Raw genomic sequence first — 21,804 nt, 5'->3', positions numbered from 1 at the left:
GTATCTTATGGGGAAGCAGAGTGCCAAAGGTGCTGGAGACTTGGTGTTACTCCTCCTCTGCTCTGTCCTGTGGTAACTAAGTGACCGGGGGCCAGTCACACAGATTTCAAGGGCCTTTCTATGCCCATCTGTCAAAGGAGGGTGTCCAGGCTCCCTTAAAGCTCTGAAATTCTGATTTAGAATGCTAAAAATCAGGACCTAAGACATTAATAGCCACAACTTTAGAGAGACTAGCATCCAGTTAATACTTTAAGAAAATAAAGTGAGATAGTAACTTTTAACAGGAACCACAGGAAGAGTATCTCTATAATTAAGGCAATAAAAAAACTTTTTTTTACAAAAATGCTACAGCTACAATAATTTGCTAATGGATACACAATATAAAAAGAAGTTGTGACATCAAAAATGCAAATGGGGAGAGTAAAAGGGTGGAGTCTTTATATGCAAAGTTAAGTTGTTATCAGCATAAAACAGACTGTTATAGCTGTGAGACGTTTTATATAAGCCTCACAGTCATTGCAAAGTGAAAACTTATAGTAAATTCACAAAGATAAATAGAAGACAATCCAAGCATACCAATGGAGAAAAATCATCAATTCACAAAAGAAGGCAGTAAGTGAGGAAAAAGGAACTAGGAAACAGCCAGAAAAAAAATAAGATGGCATTAGTAAGTCCTTACCTATCAATAATTACTTTTAATGTAAATGAATTAAATCCTCCAATCAAAAGGTATAAAGTGGCTAAAAGACAAACCCAACTATATGTTATCTACAAGAGACTCACTTCAGCTTTATGGTCACACACAAGGCTCAAAGTGAAGGGATGAGAAAGGGTAATTCATGCAAATGAAAAACCCAGAGAGCAGGGTGGCTATACTTAAATTAGACAAAACAGACTTTAAGCCAAAAACCGTAACAAGAGGCAAAGAAGGTCATTATTTAATGTTTAGGGGTTAATTCATCAAGAAAATATAACAATCGTAAATACATATGTATCCAACATCAGAGCACCTAAATATATTAAGCAAATAACAGATCTGAAGGGAGAAATCGATGCATATTATCATCCAGACAGAAAATCAGTAAGGAAATGTTGAACTTGAGCTATACTTTAGACCAAATGGACCTAACAGACATATAAAGAACATTCTATCCAGCAGCAGCAGCAGCAGCAGCAGCATACATATTCTTTTCAAGTGCCACTCTCCAGGATAGATCATGATAGGTCACAAAACAAGCCCTAGAAAACTTAAAAAGATTGAAATCATACGAAGTATTGTTTCTGATCACAATGTTATGAAACTAGAAATCAATTAACAGGAAGAAAGCTGGAAAATTCATAAATATGTGGAAATTAACACTCCTGAATAACCAATAGGTCAAAGAAGAAATCAAAAGTTATCTTGAAACAAATGAAAATGGAAATACAACATACCAAAAGAAATGACCAACAGACACATAAAAAGATGCCCAACATCAGCAATCACCAAGGAAATGTAAATCAAAACCACAATAGGAGATCCCCTCACACCTGTCAAAATGACTATTATCAAAAAGGTAAGAGATAAGTGTTGGCAAAAATGTGGAGAAAAGGGAATCCTTGTGCACTGTTGGTAGGACTGTAAATTGGCCACCATGGAAAAAACAGTATGGAGGTTCCTCAATATTAAAAGAACCATCATCTGATCCAGCAATCCCACTTCTGGGTATCCAAATGAAAAAAAAAAATCAGGATTTCTAAGGGGTATCTGCATGTTCACCACAGCGTTATTTACAATAGGCAAGATATGGGAACATTAGGGTCTGTCTACAAATGAATGGATAAAGATGCAGTATATACATACAGTGGAGTCTTACTCAGCCATAAGAAAGAAGGAAACCCTACCCTTTGTGACAGAGATGGACCCTGTGGGCACTACACCAGGGGAAATAAGTCAGACAGAGAAAGGTAAATATTGTATGATATCACCTGTGTGTGGAATGTAAAAGCCAAATTCATAGAAACAGAAAATAGAATGGCAGTTGCCAGGGACCTGGGGGAAATGGAGAGATGTTGATCAAGGGTGCAAACTTCCAATTGTAAGATGAGTAAGTTCTAGGGATCTAATGTACACACGATGACTATAATTAACACTACTGTATTACATACCTGAAAGTTGCCAAAAGAGTAAATCTTAAATGTTCTCACCACAGAAAAGAACTAATAATTATGTGAGGTGATAAAAGCATTAATTAACGATACCATGATAATCATATTTCAGTATGTCAATGTATCAAATCAACATGTTGTATACCTTAAAACTACACAGTGGTATATGTCAATTATATCTCAATAAAGCTGAAAAAAACCAGAACTACCATATGATCCAGCTTCTGGGTATATATCCAAAGGAGTTAAAATCAGTACCTTGAAGACACATCTGTACTCTCATGCTCACAGTAGCATTATTCACAGTAGCCAAGACATGGAAGGAACCTAAATGTCTACCAATGGACAAATGGATAAAGAAAATGTATACATGTACAATGGAATATTACTGAGCCTTAAAAAAGAAAGAAATTCAGCCATTTGCAACAACATAGATAAACCCGCAGGACATTATGGTAAGGGAAATAAGCCAGACACAGAAGGGCAAATGCTAACTGACACCATTCATATGAGCAATCTATAATAGTCAGACTCCGAAAAGGAGTGCAGAATGGTGGTGGTCAGGGACTGGGGGAAATGCAGAGACACTATTCAAAGGGTACAAAGTTTCAGTCATACAGGATGAGTAAAGCCTAGAGATCTATACAGCATAGTGCCTACAATTAATTATACTGTAGTGTATAATTAAAAATTTGCTAAGAGGGTAGATCTTACGTTAAACATTCTTATCACATACACAAAATAATAAGAGAGAAAGAGAGAGAGAGGAGGGAACTTGTAAAGGTGATGGATAGTTTTATGGCATAAATTGTAGTGATGGGTCCATGGATATATAATTATCTCCAAACTGTATGTATCATGTTGCATACATTAAATATTCACAGCTTTTGGTGTGTCAATCATACCTCAGTAGTTTAAATAATTGTCTTAAGACCTAAAAGTAAAAACTAAAACAATAAAGCCTTTAAGAGAAAACATAAGAGACTAGATTCATTATTTAGATGTAGGCAGTTTCCTTATATAGGAAAAAAATAACCAAAAAAAATGATAAATTAGACGTTATGGAAATTAAAAACTTATGTTCAGGAAAAGATACAGTTAAGAAAATGAATAAGCAAAACAAAGACTGCAAGAAAACATTTATAAAACAGATATCTGACAAAGGACTAGTAGTAACCAAGATAATATAAAAAGCATCTGCCTAGGGGCGCCTGGGTGGCTCAGTCGGTTGAGTGTCCAACTTTGGCTCAGGTCATAATCTCGCAGTTTGTGAGTTCGAGGCCTGCAGTGGGCTCTGCGCTGATGGCGCAGAGCCTGCTTCGGATCATCTGTCTCCCTCTCTCTCTGCCCCTCCCCCACTTCTTCTCTCCCTCTCACTCAAAAATAAACATTAAAAAAAATCTACCTACAACTCCACAAAAACAGTTTTTAAAATGGGCAAATACAGTACAACCTTGGGTTGCAAGTAACTTGTTCTACGAGTGTTCCTCAAAACGAGCAAACATTTCTAATAAATTTTAACTTGATAAATGAGCGATGTCTTGCAATACAACTAGTATGTGACGCCCAATGTCACATGATCAGAACTGAGCCAATGGTTCTTCTCTCTCTCTCTGGCTAGCTTGGTGTGGATTGTGGATGATCATCTCCCATCTTGGATGCTCAGATGTTCTGTCTTAGGCCACAGTGTTTGGCAGAAATCAGTGATTTTTCAGAACGCTGGAAGGAGCCCACAACTGGCACTAGTGTATTTTTTGTCGCTTCAAAGCACCCATGGCCAGTCCTTTGCTTTTCCAGACAAGAGTAAGCTTAGGAATGCTCTGCTTCATTCTAGGTCAGGCTGCCTGCAGATACAGACCCTTTCCTCTGCTGCCTTCCTGTCAATTACATTAACTACAAACTATGACAAGAGTTTATTAATACTGTACTGTAGTCAACATCTGTTAGTAATAGTAAAAGTCGTCCTACTCAATAACCCTCCTCTCTCTGGTCTCCCTCACACCAGCCATGAAGGTTTTCAAAGGTAAGTGAAGGTTAACTTCTTTATTTTTCTTTATATTTTGTATTTTATTTATTATTTTGTATTATATTACAGTATTGCAATAATTTTTATATGAATATTTTTGTGTTGTGGAATAAATGATCTGAGTTTTCATTATTTCTTATGGGGAAATGTGCTCTGATATATAAGTGCTTTGGATCACAAGCATGTTTCCAGAACAAATTATGCTCACAAACCAAGGTTTTTACTGTATTTTGAAAAGACACTTTATAAAATAAAATACATGAAAGGTAAATAATTGCAATAAAAAAGTGCTCGGCAAAATTATGCATCAAGGAGACACAAAATAAAAACTACATAACCACAGGATCAAATAAAATTAAAAGAACAACACTGGGGCACCTGGGTGGCTCAGTTTGTTGAGAGTCCAACTCTGGATTTGAGCTCAGGTCATGATCCCAGGGTTGTGGGATCAAGCCCCGCATTGGGCTCAGCACTGAGTATTGAGCCTACTTAAGATTCTCTCCCTCTCTTCCTCTGCCCCCTCCCCCACTCGTGCTCGCTCGCTCTCTAAAAAGAAAAAGACCGCCACCAAATGTCAGCAAGGATGTGGAACAACGGGAACTCTCATGCTCTACATGGGACGAGTACAAAATGCTTCAACCACTTTGGGAAAAGCTCTATTAGTTTCTAATAAAACTAATCACATACACGTACCACATTACCTACTAATCCAAATCTTGGGGATTTCCTCGAGAGAAATGAGAATATATTTCCACACAAACACTCCAGAGTGTCATTTTCTTCAAAATAGCCAAAAACTGGAAACAGCTCAGGTGTCCATTAATAGGATAACTCATTAATAACTGATAACCAAATTGTGACACCATCACTGAATGGAATACTATCCATCAGTAAAAAGGAACGGACAAGCAATATAAATCAATCTCAAAAATGTAATACTAAGTGAAATAAGCTTTACACAAAAGTACACATTGGAGGACACCATTTATATCAAGTTACAGAATAAGCAACACTATGGCATAACAAAGTAAGAACTGTGTGAGTGGCAGGAATTGACTGGGAAGGAGCATGAGGCAGCCCCCTGGGGTAATGATAATGTTCTAAATCTCAATAGGGGTTTGGGTTCCGTAAGTATATGCATTTGTAAAAAAACGAGCAAATACACATTTAAGATTCCTGCATTCATTTCATGGAAAACTTACATCATCAGAAAAACCTGTAAAAATACTGAATTCTAGTTAATGATATGCATGTTGCAAGCTAGGGGATGCAAACAGATGTCTGCAATGTACTTAGAAATACGTTAAAAACAGGGCCATCTGGGTGGCTCAGTCAGTTACGTGTCCGGCTCTTGATCGGCTCAGGTCATGATCTCATGGTTTGTGAGACTGAGCCCCACGTGGGGCTATGCAGAACCTCTCTCTCTCCCTCCTTCTCTGCCCCTCCCCTGCTCGTGCTCACTCTCTCTCAAAATAAATAAACACTTAAAAAATGTTAGACATAAGATAGACTGAGGGACAGAGGCGTAGATACATGATAAAACAAGTATACTAAAATGTTAAAAAGAGGTGGCTATGAAAGTATTTACCATAGGATTCTTCCAACTTTCCTGTAAGCTTGAAAATGTTCATAATAAAATACTGGGGCAAAGGGAAGAATAATACAACAGAAATCAAAGAAGGAAGAAATAGCAGAGAATGCTAAGGAAGAAACACCAGGAAGGGAAGGAATAGAAAGAACATGAGAAAAGTATTAAACCCCAAAACCAGTGAGAAAAGCAATGCCAGAGAAGGCAATAGTCCATTGTGTAGAATTCTTCTGAAAATTCAAGTAGTACTGAAACAGCCCATTGGATTTGGTCATAGGAGGGGTGTGAATGGAGGAGAGTGAAGCCACACTGAAGCGGAGAGAGAGAAAGCTGTTGGTGAGGAAGTAGAGTAAGAAGAAACCTAGCTGGGGAGGAGACCAGGGAGCTGGGGCTGCAGCTGGAGAAGGATGCGAGAAGACCAAGGACAATACTAGTGCGTGTGGATGTGGATGGCAACGACGCAGTAGAGAATCAGGGCACGTAGGAGGTAGAACCGTGTCCCCCAAAACGATATGCTTCAGTCCTAACTCCCAGCACCTGTAAATGTGACCTTATAGGACCTTTGTGGATGTGATTTAATTAAAATGAGGTTATGCTAAATTAGAGAAGGCCCTAATTCAAGGACTGGTGTCCCTATAAGAAGAGAACACAGTAAGAGGAGGAATTTGGACACAGATCCAGAGACAACGCCATGTGGCAGTGGAAACAGATATTGGAGTGATACATCTAGAAGCCAAGGAATGCCCAGGATTGCCAGCAACTACCAGAAGCTAGGAAGCAAGAAGGATTCTCCCCTAGAGCCTGCAGATAGAGCATGGCCCTGCTGACACCTGGACTTCAGACTTCGAGCCTCCAGAGTTGTGAGAAGTGATTTCTGTGACTTTAAGCCACCGAGTTTGTAGTACTTCGTTAGGACGGTGCTGGGAAACTAACACAGGAGAGATGAAGGGAAAAGAGCAAGTGGTGATAAGGACAGGGATCATGTCCTTGAGAAGGTGCCATGGAACCACTTCCAAAGTGCTCAGGGGAGGGGTTGGGCCTTTGATAGTTATCAGGGCCACCCTCTTCGGCCTAAAGAAGTATAGAATCATTCAGGGAGGATCTAAACGATCAAGGGTTTATCCAGAAGCTTTGGACAAAGAAGAATGCTTCAGACAGCCTTTGTAATAGATTTTCTGTCCGTTTAACGAACACACGATATGCAGCCTGCACATTCAAGTGACTAGTCTTCCTCTAAACATACGAGAATCAACCCATGAAACTTAAGTGCAGCGATTCTCTGCCTTCCAAAAGAAGTTTGAGAACAAAGATGAAAGTCTTACCAACAGGAACAGAAGTCAGTGCGCGGCCAAGGGGCAAAACAAAACCACCACACAGAAAGCTTGGTGATCCACATTCGGGAAGCCCCTTACCTTGAGCTGCTGCTGAAGTTCACTGTTCAACCGGGCCAGCACCGCGTTTGCCTCTTTATTTTTGCGGATAGCAGTTTGAATAGCCTTCTTCTGTTTGGAAGACTGTCTATAAAAAAGTACAAACAGTTCGGTGAACTAGAACCCAGAGGTCCAGACCCTTGTGGGTCCAAACACTCGGATTCATGGGAAGTGCTAAACGAACAAGGGACCAATGTCACAGGGCTCCAAAAATAAAATCATACATTCACAGACAGGCAGCAGGCAGGTGCACACCAAATGAAACAAATTTGTCGGGATCAATTATTTACACCTGAAGTAATTCCCATTTTATAACTTGAAGAAAAGCTGTGAATTGGACCTTTTCAAACCTCGCATTCCATTTATTCCCAGACAATTTAATAAGTATTTCTTCCTGACAAACCACATTAACTAGAATGCCCTTTTTGTGTAAGCATTAATGGCATTTAAAAGACCTGCAGGTGGCCCCTGTGGACAAGTCTGAAGGAAATGAATAGAAGAACATTCTCTTTAGCAAAAATCCTACATTAACTTAGCCAGCCTGTATAACTCTCCTTCATTTCTTCATTGTTAGGCATAAACGCTTGAGTGTATGTGAGTATGCTCACATGTGTGCATTCACCAGCACACATCTGTGGCACTGAGAAAAACAGAAATGTTTTAATACCAGTATCCCCAAATTAAGTCAATAGTAAATTCACAGAGCAGGTATAACTAGGGTGACCACATGTTCCACTCTGCCCATTACAGTCTCTGCTTACACTGCTTGTCTGGCCCTAATTATTCTTAGAACCCTCTTTCTCTTTCAAAGCTGTCTACAGTTGGGATGATAAATCAATGTGACTGCATAACCTATAGCCCTATATCCCACAGCAAAAAATACTGAATTCTCAGAGGAAAAAAAAAAACCCAGACATATTTGTAATCAGTGAGAGGTGGATTCTAGGTGAGAGCAACTCAGCCAGAGTTGCTGGCTGTGGAGACAGTGACCACTGTGGAGATCTGATTAATATTCACTAAGAATGTACACTATGGTACCCACTCTGCTACAATCTGCAGAAGGCATACTCCCTTCCCCAACAAGTTTAAAGATGAATTTTTTTCCATCCATAAATAGGCATGGAAGAGGCTTTAAAATCTACGTTTAGAAAGATAAGGATTGACCTTCCGGTTTCAGGACAACATAGAGTAGAAACACTTCTCTCTACCCACCAAGTACAGTTAAAATCCTGGACATGATATATAAAACAAACATAAGATTACTTGAAAAAGGGGCACCTGGGTGGCTCAGTCAGTTAAGCGTCTGACTCTTGATTTTGGCTCAGGTCATGATCTCACAGTTGTCAGATTGAACCCCACGTTGGGCTCTGCACTGACCACGCAGAGCCTACTTGGGATTCTCTCTCTCTCCCTCTCCCTCTGCCCCTCCTTCTCTCTCCCTCTCTTTCTACTCCTCCCTCTCCCCTCCCCCCCCCCCCCCCCTCTCCCTCAAAATAAATAAACTTAAAAAAAAAAAAAAAGATTACTCCAAAAAGTGAAGGCGGCAAACCAGCTAGGGAACTTGGTACCCAGGGAAATACATAGCAGTGAATTTCCTGAGTTTTCTTTTTTGCTTCATATATTCCAGACTAGATAGTGGAGAAGTCAGAAATCCATAAATGCCAATAAGGGCAGACATAAAAAAGCACCTTCCACCAAGCCCAAATGCTGCTCTCTCTAGTGAAATGACTTGGAAGGGGGCAGCCTAGCAAGACATAAATTAGGCAAAGTATCTCTCCTGGAGATAGATGCAAAATCTTTTAATAAAATATTAACAAATTGAATTTATCAATATATTTAAATACTATACATCATGACCAAGAGAGTTTTATTCCAGAGATGCAAGACTGATTTAATATTCAAAAGTCAATCAGTATAATCCACCATCCTGACAGTTGAAAGAAAAAACTCACATGATTGTATCAACCGATATAGAAAAAGCACCGGTTAAAACTCAATACCCATTTCAGGATAAAAACTCTCAGAAAACTGTGAATAGAGGCCAAACTGCTCAACTTGATGAAGAATTTCTACCAAAAAAGCCACAGCTAACATCATACATAATAAAAAACTGAATGCTTTCCCCCTAAGATGAAGAACAAAGCAAGGATTTCTACTCTCATTATTATTTTCAACACAGTGCTAGAAGTCCTAGCTAGCACAATAATTCAAGAAAAAGAAATAAAAGGCACACATATTGGAAAGAATGAAACTGTCACTATCTGCCGATGACATGATGACCTATATAGAAAATTCCACGGAATCTATAAAAAAAAATTCTCAGAACTATTATTTCAGCAAGAATAGAAGTGTGTTTGGAGGACAGAAGATTAACATACAAAAATCAATAGAGTTTTGATACAGTAACAATGAATACTTGGGGAAAAATACAGTATCACTTACAAAGATTCAAACAGAAATTCTTAGATATATCAAAACAGATACAAGATTTACATACTGACTTTATTCCACTGGATATTCTTTCCTGCTTTGTCAAAGTCTAGTTGGCCATATGTTTGTGGGTCCATTTCTGGGTTCTCTATTCTGTTCCATTGATCTGAGTATCTGTTTTTGTGCCATCACCATACTGTCTTGATGACTACAGCTTTGGAATACAGCTTGAAGTCCGGGATTGTGATGTCTCCTCCTTTGGTTTTCTTTTTCAAGATTGCTTTGGCTATTCTGGGTCTTTTCTGGTTCCATACAGATTTTAGGATTGTTTGTTCTAGCTCTGTGAAGAATGCTGGTGTTATTTTGATAAGTATTGCATTGAATATGTAGATTGCTTTGGGTAGTATTAACATTTTAATAATATTTGTTCTTCCTATCCAGGAGCATGGATCTTGCCATTCGCAACTATGTGGATGGAACTAGAGGGTATTATTGCTAAGCAAAATTGGTCAGAGAAAGACAAATATCATAGGACTTCACTCATATGAGAACTTCAAGATACAAAACAGATGAACATAAGGGAAGGGAAGCAAAAATCATATAAAAACAGGGAGGGGGACAAAACCTAAGAGACTCTTATGTCCAACCAAACATGGAGAACAAACAGAGGGTTATTGGAGGGGTTGTGGGAGGGGGGATGGGCTAAAATGGGTAAGGGGCATTAAGAAATATACTCCTGAAATCATTATGGGTCTATTTGCTAACTTGGATGTAAATTAAATAAATAAAATGGTAAAAAAAAAAAAAAAGATTTACATGCTGAAAACTATGCAACACTAATGAAAAATAAGAATCAAAATAAATAGAGAAATATTTATCATGTTCATGGATTGGATGACTCAACATAGTAAAGATATCAACTTCTCCCCGGGTTGATACAAAGGTTACCACAATTCCTACTGAAATCTCAGCAAGATTTTTGTAGATCAATACAAAATTACTCTAAAACTTACATGGAAGGTCAGAGGAATCAGAATAGCTAAAACAATTCTAAAAAATCCTAATAAAGTGGGAGAAATAGACATTTTATTATCGAGCTATAGTAATCAAGTAAATAAGTAATGAAGACAGGAATCAGTACTGTGTGGTATTGACAAGAGGAAAGACACACAGATCAGCCAAACAGAACAGAGAACCCAGAAACAGATTCACATTGGTACAACTTAGTTTTGACAGATGTGCAAATGTAAGTCAATGGAGCAAGTCTTTTCAACCAACAGTGCTGAAGCAGTTCAACATCCACAAGCCAAAAAAAAAAAAAAAGGAAAAGAACCCTGACCTAATGGATCCAGCAAGTTAAATATAAAGTGTAAAATTGCAAAACTTTTAGAAGAAAACACACGAGAAAATCTTTAGGACCTAGGGCTTGGTGAAGAGTTTTAGATGCGACAAAAAAAGCACGATCCATACAAGAAAAAAAAAATCAATAAGCTGGACTTCTTCGAAATTTTAAGAGCTTTCACACTACAAAAGACTGTTAAAGAGGATGAAGTGACAAGCTACAGACTGAGAGAAAATATATTCAAAACACGTATCTGACCATATATATGTATTTAAAACACATAAGGAACTCTCAAATCTCAACAACAAAAAACAATTCAATTAGAAAAGGGGCAAAGGACTTCAAGAGACGTTACCAAAGAGGATATATGATGGCAAATACACACATGAAAAGACGCTCAACATCACTAGCCATTAGGGAAATGCAAATTAAGACCACAATAGGATAGAACTACACACCTATTTGAACAGCTAAAGTGAAAAAAAATAGTGACAATACCAAATGCTGGTGAGGATGTGGACACACTGCACCTGCCATACATTGCCGGTGGAAATGTAAAATGGTAGAGCCATTTTGGAAAACAGCGTGGCAGGTTCTTTAAAAACTAAACATATACTCAACACACAACCCAGCAGTCACATTCTTGGACATTTATACCAGAGAAATCAAAAGTTATGTACACATGAGAACCTGTACACAAGATGCTCATAGTAGCTTTATTTACAATTCTGAACAACTAGACACAACCAAAACGTCTCTCGCCAGGCAAATGGCTCAACAGACTGTAGTACATCCATACCACAGAATACAGCTTAGCAGTGTGGACTGAGATACATAACTTGGATGTCAAGGGACTGTGCCAAGTGAAAAAAAGCCAAACTCACAAGGTCACATGCTGTGCGATTCTATTTATATAATATTCTCAAAATGACAAAACTATAGATAGGGGAAATAGATCAGTCGTTGCCAGGGGTAAGGAATGGTGAGGAGGACGGGGTAGGTCTGACTTCTGTACCTTGATTACAGTGGTGGTTACAAGACTCTACACATGGGATTAAATGACACAGAACTACACATACATTGCCCCAATGCCAGTTTCCTGGTTTTGATATTATACTACAGTTGGGTAAAATGTTATCCATTAGGAGAAACTAGGCGAAAGAACACAGGACTGGGGCACCTGGATGGCTCAGTCGGTTAAGCATCTGAGCTTGGCTCAGGTCATGATCTCGTGGTTTGAGAGTTTGAGCCCCGCATCGGGCTTGCTGCTGTCAGCACAGAGCCTACTTCGGATCCTGTGTCCCCCTCTCTCTGCCCCTCACCTACTTGCACGTGCGTTCGCTCTGTCTTGCTCTCTCTCTCAAAAATAAAACATTAAAAAAGAAGAAAATAGATTAAAAAAGAAAGATACACAGGACTGCTCTGTACAGTTTTTGTAATTTCTTGTGAATCTGTAATTATTTCAAAATAAAAAGTTTAAAAAAAGATGTTGATCAGAACTTGATGTCCCTCCTTAAACTACCACATTATGTGTGCTCAGTTCCTAACAGTTTCCTCCTTCTTTGGGAACTGTCTCCATCTCCTCCCACCTCCTCCACTGGGATGGGCCCCTGGCAGGCAGTCATATTTGTCTTAAGAAAACCTTCACCTCTATTTTGACCCTTGAGTGGATGCTGGCCCATGCTGAGCTGACCAAATTCTCCCTCCAAAGGATCTGGGTTATAGCTAATAGTTCAGTTCAGCCTGGGCCCAGCACAGAGAGAAAGTAATCTCTGGAGTTGTAGGTGCTTGAGGAGTCTTCACAGATAAAAATGTCAAAAACACCCTAAGAAAATTGAAAGGAATGAGAAGGCACCCCAAAGGGTTTGCAATCTTCTCTTCCAACCCACTCCTAATCCTGCCGCGGATTTCTATGAGTCACCCCTATATCCTTATAATAAAGAGAATGGTTTTGCTACCTCAAGTTGCTATTTATCATTTGCTACAAAGGAGGCCTAAATAACACCAAGATAGGATCAAGCCCAGAATACCTATGAAGAGGTCAGCAAAGCATTTAACTTGCCCCATCCTCTTAAGAGTTGCTTCTGCAGTTTGTCTCTTCAGGTTCTTGTAATATTTTCACTCACTGTTCCAGGCCAGGCTCTAACTGGCCTGGTTTCCACGGAGGAAAATGAAGGAGTAACAGTTAAGCAGACATTTACTTTGTCTGGTTCTACTGTGTGTCATGCTATCTATCAATTAAGAACTGCAGCACTGTGAGGCACTGTCCACTCAAGGTTTTGCGGCCGACTATCCTCCAAAACCTATTCCTGTGCCCTCTTGTTTGCAGTAGCCAGCCTATCATCTGCAGTTGAATGAGGTACACGCCATCCAACCAAAAAACTCTATTTCCCTGTCTCTACTGCAGGTAGGTAAGGCTATATGTCTAACTCTGGGCCAAAGGGATCAGAGAGAAGTGATGTGTGCCACTTCTGAGTCATGTCCTTAAAAGTAATCTCTTTTCTCTCCATTTTTCCTTTCTCCTCTCTGGGGCCCAGAATATGAACATGCTAGTGAGCCATCTGCAACCACAGGGATAAAGGGAACCCCCATGGGGATCTAGAACAAGAACACAGGAAGGCACCTGGGTTCCTGGGCAGAGCTACTCTATGCTTTGACTACTCACCATCTCAGATTTTTACACAGGAAAGAAGGCAATTTCTACGTTAGCTGAGTGGCTGTTACCTGGGTTTCAATCAAACAGCTGAATCAATATTTGAAAGAATATAAACTAGGGTCTCGTGATGAGAAAAATCTTCTTGGCCTCCAACCTGAGCCCTGATTTCTCCCAAGGAATTATGAGTACAGCTTCTAAGAAATGAAGTTGTATTGCCTTTTCTCTACTTGGAAATGGTAGATTTCATTAGGGATGACACTCATCAGCCCCACAGACATTCCAGTGCTGCCAAATATGAAGCAGGAAGAAAAACAGAATCCCAACCACATTGAGAGTGTCATGCAGGCAAGCAGACACTGCCACACTGGCTTCTGGGTATGCCCTGGGGTGGTCCAGGATGCTGTGGCCACTGGCACAGTTTCAGTCATAGTACTGTTACACAACATCCTCTCTCTCCAAACTGTTCAAAAAATTCTATTTTCCCAAAGTTCATCTTTACTAGATAGGCGAGATGTGAGGCAAAACCAAGTAAACCAAAGTATTTCTTTAAAAAACCCATTTTTGTCCTTAGGAGCAGCTCATTAATGATGACACAATACAAGAGGTGTTTATTAGTTATAACCTGGACTCAGCAGCTTGCGTGGAGACAATATTTTATTTTTCTTTTGCCCTAAATGGAGTAGACGATGATATCTGAAGAAGAATTTGTTTCTTACAATAGGTCAGTGCTGATGTTGATTTCCCAAAGAGCTGATGACCACTTTCCAACTAGTCTTTTTTTTTTTTTTTAGCCTTTCTTAACCAGGGTTCTGTTAGGTAATTAAGAAAATGATTTGTGACTCTCTTCTCATTTTTCCCCAAACAATACATAGTAAAGACCACTCCAGATGCATGAGAGAGATTAATTTCCTACAGACAAGAGATGTCTAAGCGCATGAGAATTTAATTCTTTCCCCAAAAAACCATGGGTGAATAAGAACTATACATCATGTTTCTGGCTGTCTCTCTCTCCAGGGCTTAAAAAATTATGAATGCTGGGGTGCTTGGGTGGCTCAGTCGGTTAAGTGTCTGACTCTTGGTTTCAGCTCAGGTCATGATCTTGTGGTTCATGAGTTCATTGGCTGTGTGCATTGTGAGTGCGTTGGGCTCTGTGTGGACAGTGAGGAACCTGCTTGGGACTCTCTCTGCTCCTCCTCTGCTCGTTCTCTCTCAAAATAAATAAATTAAAACAATTTTTTTCATAAAAATAAAATAAATTATGAATGCTAAGTTGCTTCTTATCACTCCAAAATAAACTGGTCTAGGAACTAAAACAAGCTGTATGAAATTCATCCCTGCCATTTACAGCACTATTTGTGTTGCTGGTGGCCAGGAGACTCTCTCAGCCTGACACCACATGTGTCATCTAACTAGTGAGAGAGTATCACAATGAGGGACAGTCCCTAAACAGGTAGATAAAAGAAAAAAGGATCTCCTTTCAACAAATGGTACGGGAACAACAGGATATCCACATGCAAAAGAATGAAGCTGGGGCCCTTCCTCACACTATACACAAACATGAACTCAAAATTAACCATGGATTTCGATGTAAGAGCTAAAACTACAAAATCTGTAGAAGCAAACACAGGAAAAAATCTTTATGAACTTGGGTTAGGCAATGGCTCCTAGCTATGACACTAAAAGCACAAGTAACAAAAGGAAGAAAAATAGATAAACTGGACGTCATCAATATTACAAACTTTTGCACTGCAAAGGACACCTTGAAGAAAGTGAAAAGACAACCTACAGAATGGGAAAGAATACTTGCAAGTCATACATCTGACAAGGGACTTGTATCCAGAATAGGCCAAGAACCCATTACTCAGAATAAAAAAAAAAAATCTGAGCAAAAAAGGGCAAAGGATCTGAGTAGACATTTCACTGAAGAAGATACACAAATGGCCAATAAATATATGAAAAGATGTTCAACCTCATTAGGCAAGAGGGAAATGCAAATCAAAAGCACAATAAGATACCCCTTCACACCCACTACGATGGTTGTAAAAATTAAAAAAAAAAAAAACAGATAACAACAAGTGTTGGAAGAAACTGGAGAAACTGGAACTCTCGTTTGTTACCCGCCAAACTGTAAAATGCTGCAGTCACAGTGGAAAACAGTTTGGCAGGTCCTCAAAATACTAAATAGAGAGCTGCCATATGACCCAGAAATTCCACTCCTAAGTACATACTGCAGACAAATGAAAACGTAAGACCACACAAAAACTTGTACACAAAGAGTGTACCAGTGATGTTCTTTCTAGCTTCAAAGTGGCAACAACCCACATGTCCATCAAGTGAGAAATGGATAAATACAACGGGGTCTATCCATGTAACGGAACATTACTGAGCAATAAAAAAAGAAGTACCCATTTGTGCCACAACACAGATAAACCTTGGACACGCAATGGTAACTGGGAAAAAAGCCAGCCACAAAAGACCACATGTTGCATGATTCCATTTACATGACATGGCCAGAACAGGCAAATTTATAAAAAAAAAAAAAAAAAGAAAGTAGATTAGTGGTTGCCTGGGACGCAGGATGGGGAATGGAAAGTGACTGCTAACGGGAATGGAATTTCTTTTGGGGGCAATGAAAATGTTCTAAAATTAGATTGCGGCAACAGCTGCACAACTCTGTGGATATACTGAACACCACCGAACTGTACATGGAAAAGGGTGAATTGTATGCTATGTGAATTATACCTCAATAAAGCTGTTTAAAAAAACAGACGAAGGAAAAAAAATGAAAAAGATCTCTGCGTGAGAGCCCTACCAGCCACCGTCTGTGCGCTCTGGAAGATGCCGCGGCCACCCCTGACCGGCGGGAATGTGAAACAGAGACTAAAGCGGAAAGCTGGGGGAGCACTCGGAAGCGAGTTTAGCCATCTCTGTCCCTGACGGGGATCCGTCCCCTAGGCCTGAGGGTGACAGGAAGATGGTCGAGGCTGTCAGCGGCCAGTAAGGACAAAACACACTTCCTTTATGCACTGACACCGTTAGGAAATGATCCATTTGGAAAAACAGATACAGACACCATCCTGTGAAGAATAGTGCCACACAAATTCAGAACGGGGTTTGGGCTCCAAAGGCAAGTTGCACCCCCAGAGTCTGTTGCTTCTCCTTCCACAACAGTGGAAATGGGAGAAGCCCACAGCAGCCCCTGGGCTCTGCGAGGCCTCAAGAGCAGTGTCAGGGCACATCTTGAGCACTGACATTAGTGACCAGTCCAGCTCACTTGCAAAGTCATGCACAGCAGCAGGTTTCTGCCCTCAACACCTCGCTCGATTTCACTAGTGGGAAACTGAGGCAAGTGACAGCCTTCCTTAAAGCCAAAGCCTTCTGGAGAAAAATGGTTTGTCCAAGAGCACTGTTCTCTCGGCTCCCGGCCATGTCCACAGGTGTGCCCCCCTCCCTCCAATGTCTGTTACAGCCAGTCACATGGGCATTTTGGATGCTCCACATGCAACCATTCTGTGCCGAGATGAGTGAAAACAGGCAATTTTCATGGGGACTGAGAAGAAATCACAAGCCACATCTACTGAAAGCTGGGTCTAAGGGTCATGAAGCTAACCATTCGCCCTGGGGCAACAGAAGACAGGTCAAGAGGGAAGACTGGCATCTCTATCACTGTCTTCCTCCTCGGAAAACGTGGGCCCCCATAAGAAGAGGGGTGGGAAGGAGACAAAGAGGAGGGAAGGAAGGAATCAAACCAAAATGCTACAGCTTTGTACTCGCTCGCCCCTTGGGGTGGTGGTCTCTTTCTAGGGGACTAGCAGGTTGTAACAGTACCACAGAGATGACTAAGACGAAATACAACCATAAAATCACACTCTTCTATGGCCATGAATATAAATGTAAACATATTTACATTTACACATGCGTGAAGATTTAAAAGGTAGTCTCCGACCTTACTGATCTGATGGACTTACTTTTGGACTGCCGCGTGGGGTTTCACAGTCGCTGCCGATGCTGGCCCGCCAACAGTGGTAGAAGTGTCTTGGTTTTCTGTAGCTGGGTTTTCAGGTCGGAATTTCCTTCGGATGGGCTTTGATGGAGGCTGAGAATACGGTATGTCCTGCGGATTAAATACAAAACAATAAAACCCAAAAGTTAAAAACCGAAATGCTCCCCCATTATGCCAAAGCCCCATGTTCCTCTAGGTCAGGCGTGTGCTCTGTTCCAACTCCACACCCGAGGATAAAAGGCAAATTCGTGGCTTGGCAAGAACTGGAGGGACACAGGCATCAGGTTCCACCCTCCCTCTCCTCCTTTTCTGAACGCTGTGTGCATCTCACACCACGAGGCCTTTTCTAACTGAAGACAAAGCTCACTCTTGCCTCACTTTGGGGCTTTGGGAATATGTTAGACGTTTTGAAGTTTGTGATGGTCTCAGTCATCTGCTCCTCATTCTTCCATTCCCAATTCCTACGTGAAGTCAAGCTCAAGGTCCACAATGTCGTCTTCTAAATTTTTTAATGTTTATTCATTTTTTTGAGAGACAGAGACAGAGCACAAGTGGGGGAGGGGCAGAGAGCTAGAGGGAGACACAGAATCAGAAGCAGGATCCAGGCTCTCAGCACAGAGCCCAATGCGGGGCTCGAACCAGCGAACCGTGAGATCATGACCTGAGCTGAAGTCGATGCTTAACCGACTCAGCCACCCAGGTGCCCCAGCAAGAGCCACAATGTCTTCTGGGAGGAGACAGCCAGCCTGCTTCCTGGGAGGCCCCTCCTCACCCATGCTCCTGAGCCCAAGGCCAGTGTTCTGACCAGAGAAGGGTCTGAGAAAAATGGGACCAGTAAGAAGAGGATGAGGTGAACAGAGAACACAACGAGTGAGTGATGCCTACTGAGCAAAATGACCTGGGACTCAGAGACATGGAGGAGGGGGGTGAGGCTAAAGTGAAGACACCAGGACTCAAGAGGGCACCATGGCACACAAAGAGCAGACTGCCCTCCCCCAGAGGCACTCCCAGAGGCTCAGCAGCACGCAGGGTTCTGCTAAAGGCACCTGGCCCTCCCCACCATACCGCCTGAACTTGCCAAAAGCAAGGCCGCCAGATTTAACTGGGGTGTTGAAGAGGGAAGTGCAAACTGTCAGTGGCATCAAGGTCAGGCCCAAGAATCATCAGCACCCTAATCTTCACAAAGAACCCACATCCTAGGAAACCCGAATCATTAACATTCACCTCAGGACACAAAAACCATGAAAGAGATTTGCAAACAAAGACAAGGGGGGGGGGGTGCGGCTCATAATGCCATGACAGTAGCACCTTCCCCTTGGCCTTACTTACCTTCTTTGCTGGACTGCTCTCTGCAGCTTGGGAGGGGGCTCTGTTCAGCTGGGGGTGTAGTTCAGCCTCAGGCGCTTGCTCAGACTGTAGCAAAATATCACACAGAAGATAAAAATGCAGAAACATAACCACCTAAATATATAATGAAGAAAACTTAGAAAAAGTCGCTAAGTGGAAGTTGATTTAGACCAACTTACAGCCAAGCATGGTCAGGTCTTCAGATCCTTGAGAAAAAGTTCCCTACACCCTGTCATTCCCTCCCATGCTCCCTTCCAGCATTGTTCAATCTTAAGAAAAGAAGTCACGGTTATGTCTGTAACTGGACATACATATTGCAAAACACTAATGCCTTATAAGTGCAAACAAAAAAAATTAGGATTATCAGAAAAAAAAAGGCACTGGGAAAGGAGTCAAAATTTTAACCCAAGCACTAACAAAAACAATAACCATAATAATAATAAAAAAAAACACTTTAAAAATATTTTTTAAATGTATTAAATTCCTAAGAAAACCAGATAGGACTCTTTACCTTTAAAAAGGTAGGGATGGGAGAGCATGATGAAAGGAGTCAACAGAAGGGTTGAGGCCACGGAGTGGTATGGAATCAATGAATAAATGCACCAAGATTGGCAAGTAATGCTCCCAAAGCCCGTCAAGGCACAGCAGGTGCCAGAGAGCCAAGCAGCAGAGCACAGGAAGACGAGGCACCACTGCTGCGCCCCCATCTCCAGGAGGCTTGCTACATTCAGCTGCTATTAGCCGGCAATGCAAAGTGTTAACGTGCTGAGAAAAACCCTCCATGTAAACGAACTAACGGGACTTCGTGATAGTGACAACAGTCCTCTACCCACAAATTAAAATGCATTACAGGAACACACGCTGCAGCACAACCATCAGCCTTAGTGTGTCCAGTCTGTCCCTAACCCGGCCTTCTGCAACCTCTTGCATGGCTTCTTCCTTCCTCTGCGTCCACTGAAACAGACAAGGGCACCAATACTTCCCCATTTATCAGATTCTTCCTGCCTCTTCCAGTTTTGTCACAGGCCTTCTGTCCAACACAGCACCCTTGACTATCTTTTTAAAACTCCCATCCCTGGCATTTGAAGAACCGCAAAGTCCTACGGATCATCATTATCTTTCTTTCCTGTTTTGATTCCTCTCATCCCTCACCTGTAGGATTTCTCAAGTCTCCGTCTTTGGTTCTCCCACCCTATACCTCCCACTGCCATTCATTCTTTCCCAGAGTAATCCCATCCGCTCCCACATTTGCACGGCCCTAGCCAGAAACCTCGGTTCCCAACCACCTCTGCACCTCTTTCAAACCCACTATGCAGGCTTTTGGTGCCTGATTTCTCGTTCCAAGTTTTGCTTATAGCCTTCTCCTTTCCATCAAGGATAACTGTATTGTTGTTGTCGATAGATATCTGAAACACCAAACACTGTGTCACACGGTTCTCCGGGTGTTCCGCAGGGATGAAAGCATTTCCTCATCACAGCCCTAGGAAGTAGTCATTCCCCCCATCTTATTAGTGAAGAAACTGATGATCAAGAAGTTGAGGAACTCACCCAAGATCACACAAACAGCCAAGTCTGAACCCAGGCCTCAGGTTCCGATGCTGGGCTTGTGACGACTATGCAATACGGCCTCAGGTACTCTCGGGCCTGACTGGTAAGTCATTCAAGAAATAAGTATTGAACAGCTACTGCAGGCAAGTCTTGTGCTAGAGCTGGTATTCAAGACAAATGATACCCAGACCTTTCTTACAAGGAGCTTGAAGTCTAATGGAAAAGGCACAGAAACGACTAGGCAAGCATGCTTCGGTGGAATTCCAGACTATGGTGAGGAAGTATGGGGGCTCCAGGCACACCCAGGCCTTGCGGGTCAACAAAGACTTGGGTGAGACCTGAGTCTCAGGGTGCTGCCAGCTACTGGGGCAATGCACGGGGATGGTAAGAAAGGAGGCTCCGGAACCCAGAACACCAGCTTAGCATGCCACGAGAACACCAGAGGCCTGTCCCCAAGACAGGAACTGTGAGAGAAGCAGGTGTAAGGCAAGCTCATTTTTAGCCATACCGGGTTTAAAACACCCAGGCAACATCTGAGTGAAGCCATCCGGGAGCCATTCCTTGTCAGGAGCACGGGGATTCCAAGCGTTCACCCGCCTTCCTTGGGTTCTGACAAATAATGTCCTGCTTCAACATCTGCAGGCCTGATGTCAGCTTCATTAAGGGGTGAGTGAGGGCCCAATAACCTCCCAAATGCAGGGCTTCCCGTGACCTGTGCAGAAGAACACAACTTGGACCTGAGGTCCCTTCTTGCCCTCCACCCGCAGATCTATTGCTTGGAACGTGAATGTCCTGGCCTCAAGCGAACGCACACAAGCCCCTGCAGGAGTGCAGGTACGCATTGGCACGTCCCTCCAGGGAAAAGGAGCCAGAGGCCAGTCTCCTCACCTTTCAACTGCTCAGGTCCCCTCCATTATCAGGCAAAGGAGTGCTCGCCTTAATGCTCCCTTTCCTGGGGAGATGAGCAGTCTCCCTCTTGTAGTAACATTGAGGGAAATGATAAATCGAACCCTCTTTTCAACAAAAATAAGGATTCTGAGCACAGCAAAAGGAGTAGAACGTCACTGTCACTGCCTCCACACTCTCTTAAACATCTCTAAAAACAGGAATGTTGTGGGAGTTGGGAAGGATGAAAGAACAGTTTTAAGCGTCTGACAATTTTTTCCATTCACGGGTTTACCTTCTGAAATTGTATACAAAGACTAGGTCTTCTAGCTCTACCACAGGGAACAAACCACTCCTGGGTGTCACGTCGGGCACAATCTAACCACCGATCTCCTTAGGAG

At 41.7% G+C, this 21,804-nt stretch overlaps 1 protein-coding gene across 4 annotated transcripts in view; it reads right to left on the bottom strand.

Moving 5' to 3' along the window:
- REPS2 (RALBP1 associated Eps domain containing 2) overlaps positions 1–21,804 on the bottom strand; it is a 213,469-nt gene that overhangs the window by 15,000 nt on the left and 176,665 nt on the right. For all 4 annotated transcript variants that reach the window (XM_049643519.1, XM_049643520.1, XM_049643523.1 and 1 more), the window contains 3 exons: positions 18,953–19,036; positions 17,589–17,734; positions 7,175–7,280 (listed from right to left, as the gene is read on the bottom strand). In XM_049643519.1, the coding sequence (XP_049499476.1) occupies positions 7,175–7,280; positions 17,589–17,734; positions 18,953–19,036 (336 nt within the window). The remainder of the gene's footprint in view (positions 1–7,174; positions 7,281–17,588; positions 17,735–18,952; positions 19,037–21,804) is intronic.

Source organism: Panthera uncia, chromosome X (genome assembly GCF_023721935.1).
Source record: "Panthera uncia isolate 11264 chromosome X, Puncia_PCG_1.0, whole genome shotgun sequence".
Lineage (NCBI taxonomy): Eukaryota > Metazoa > Chordata > Mammalia > Carnivora > Felidae > Panthera > Panthera uncia.
The sequence above is the reverse complement of the archived record's forward strand: the minus strand, read 5'-3'. Positions and strand labels throughout refer to the sequence as shown.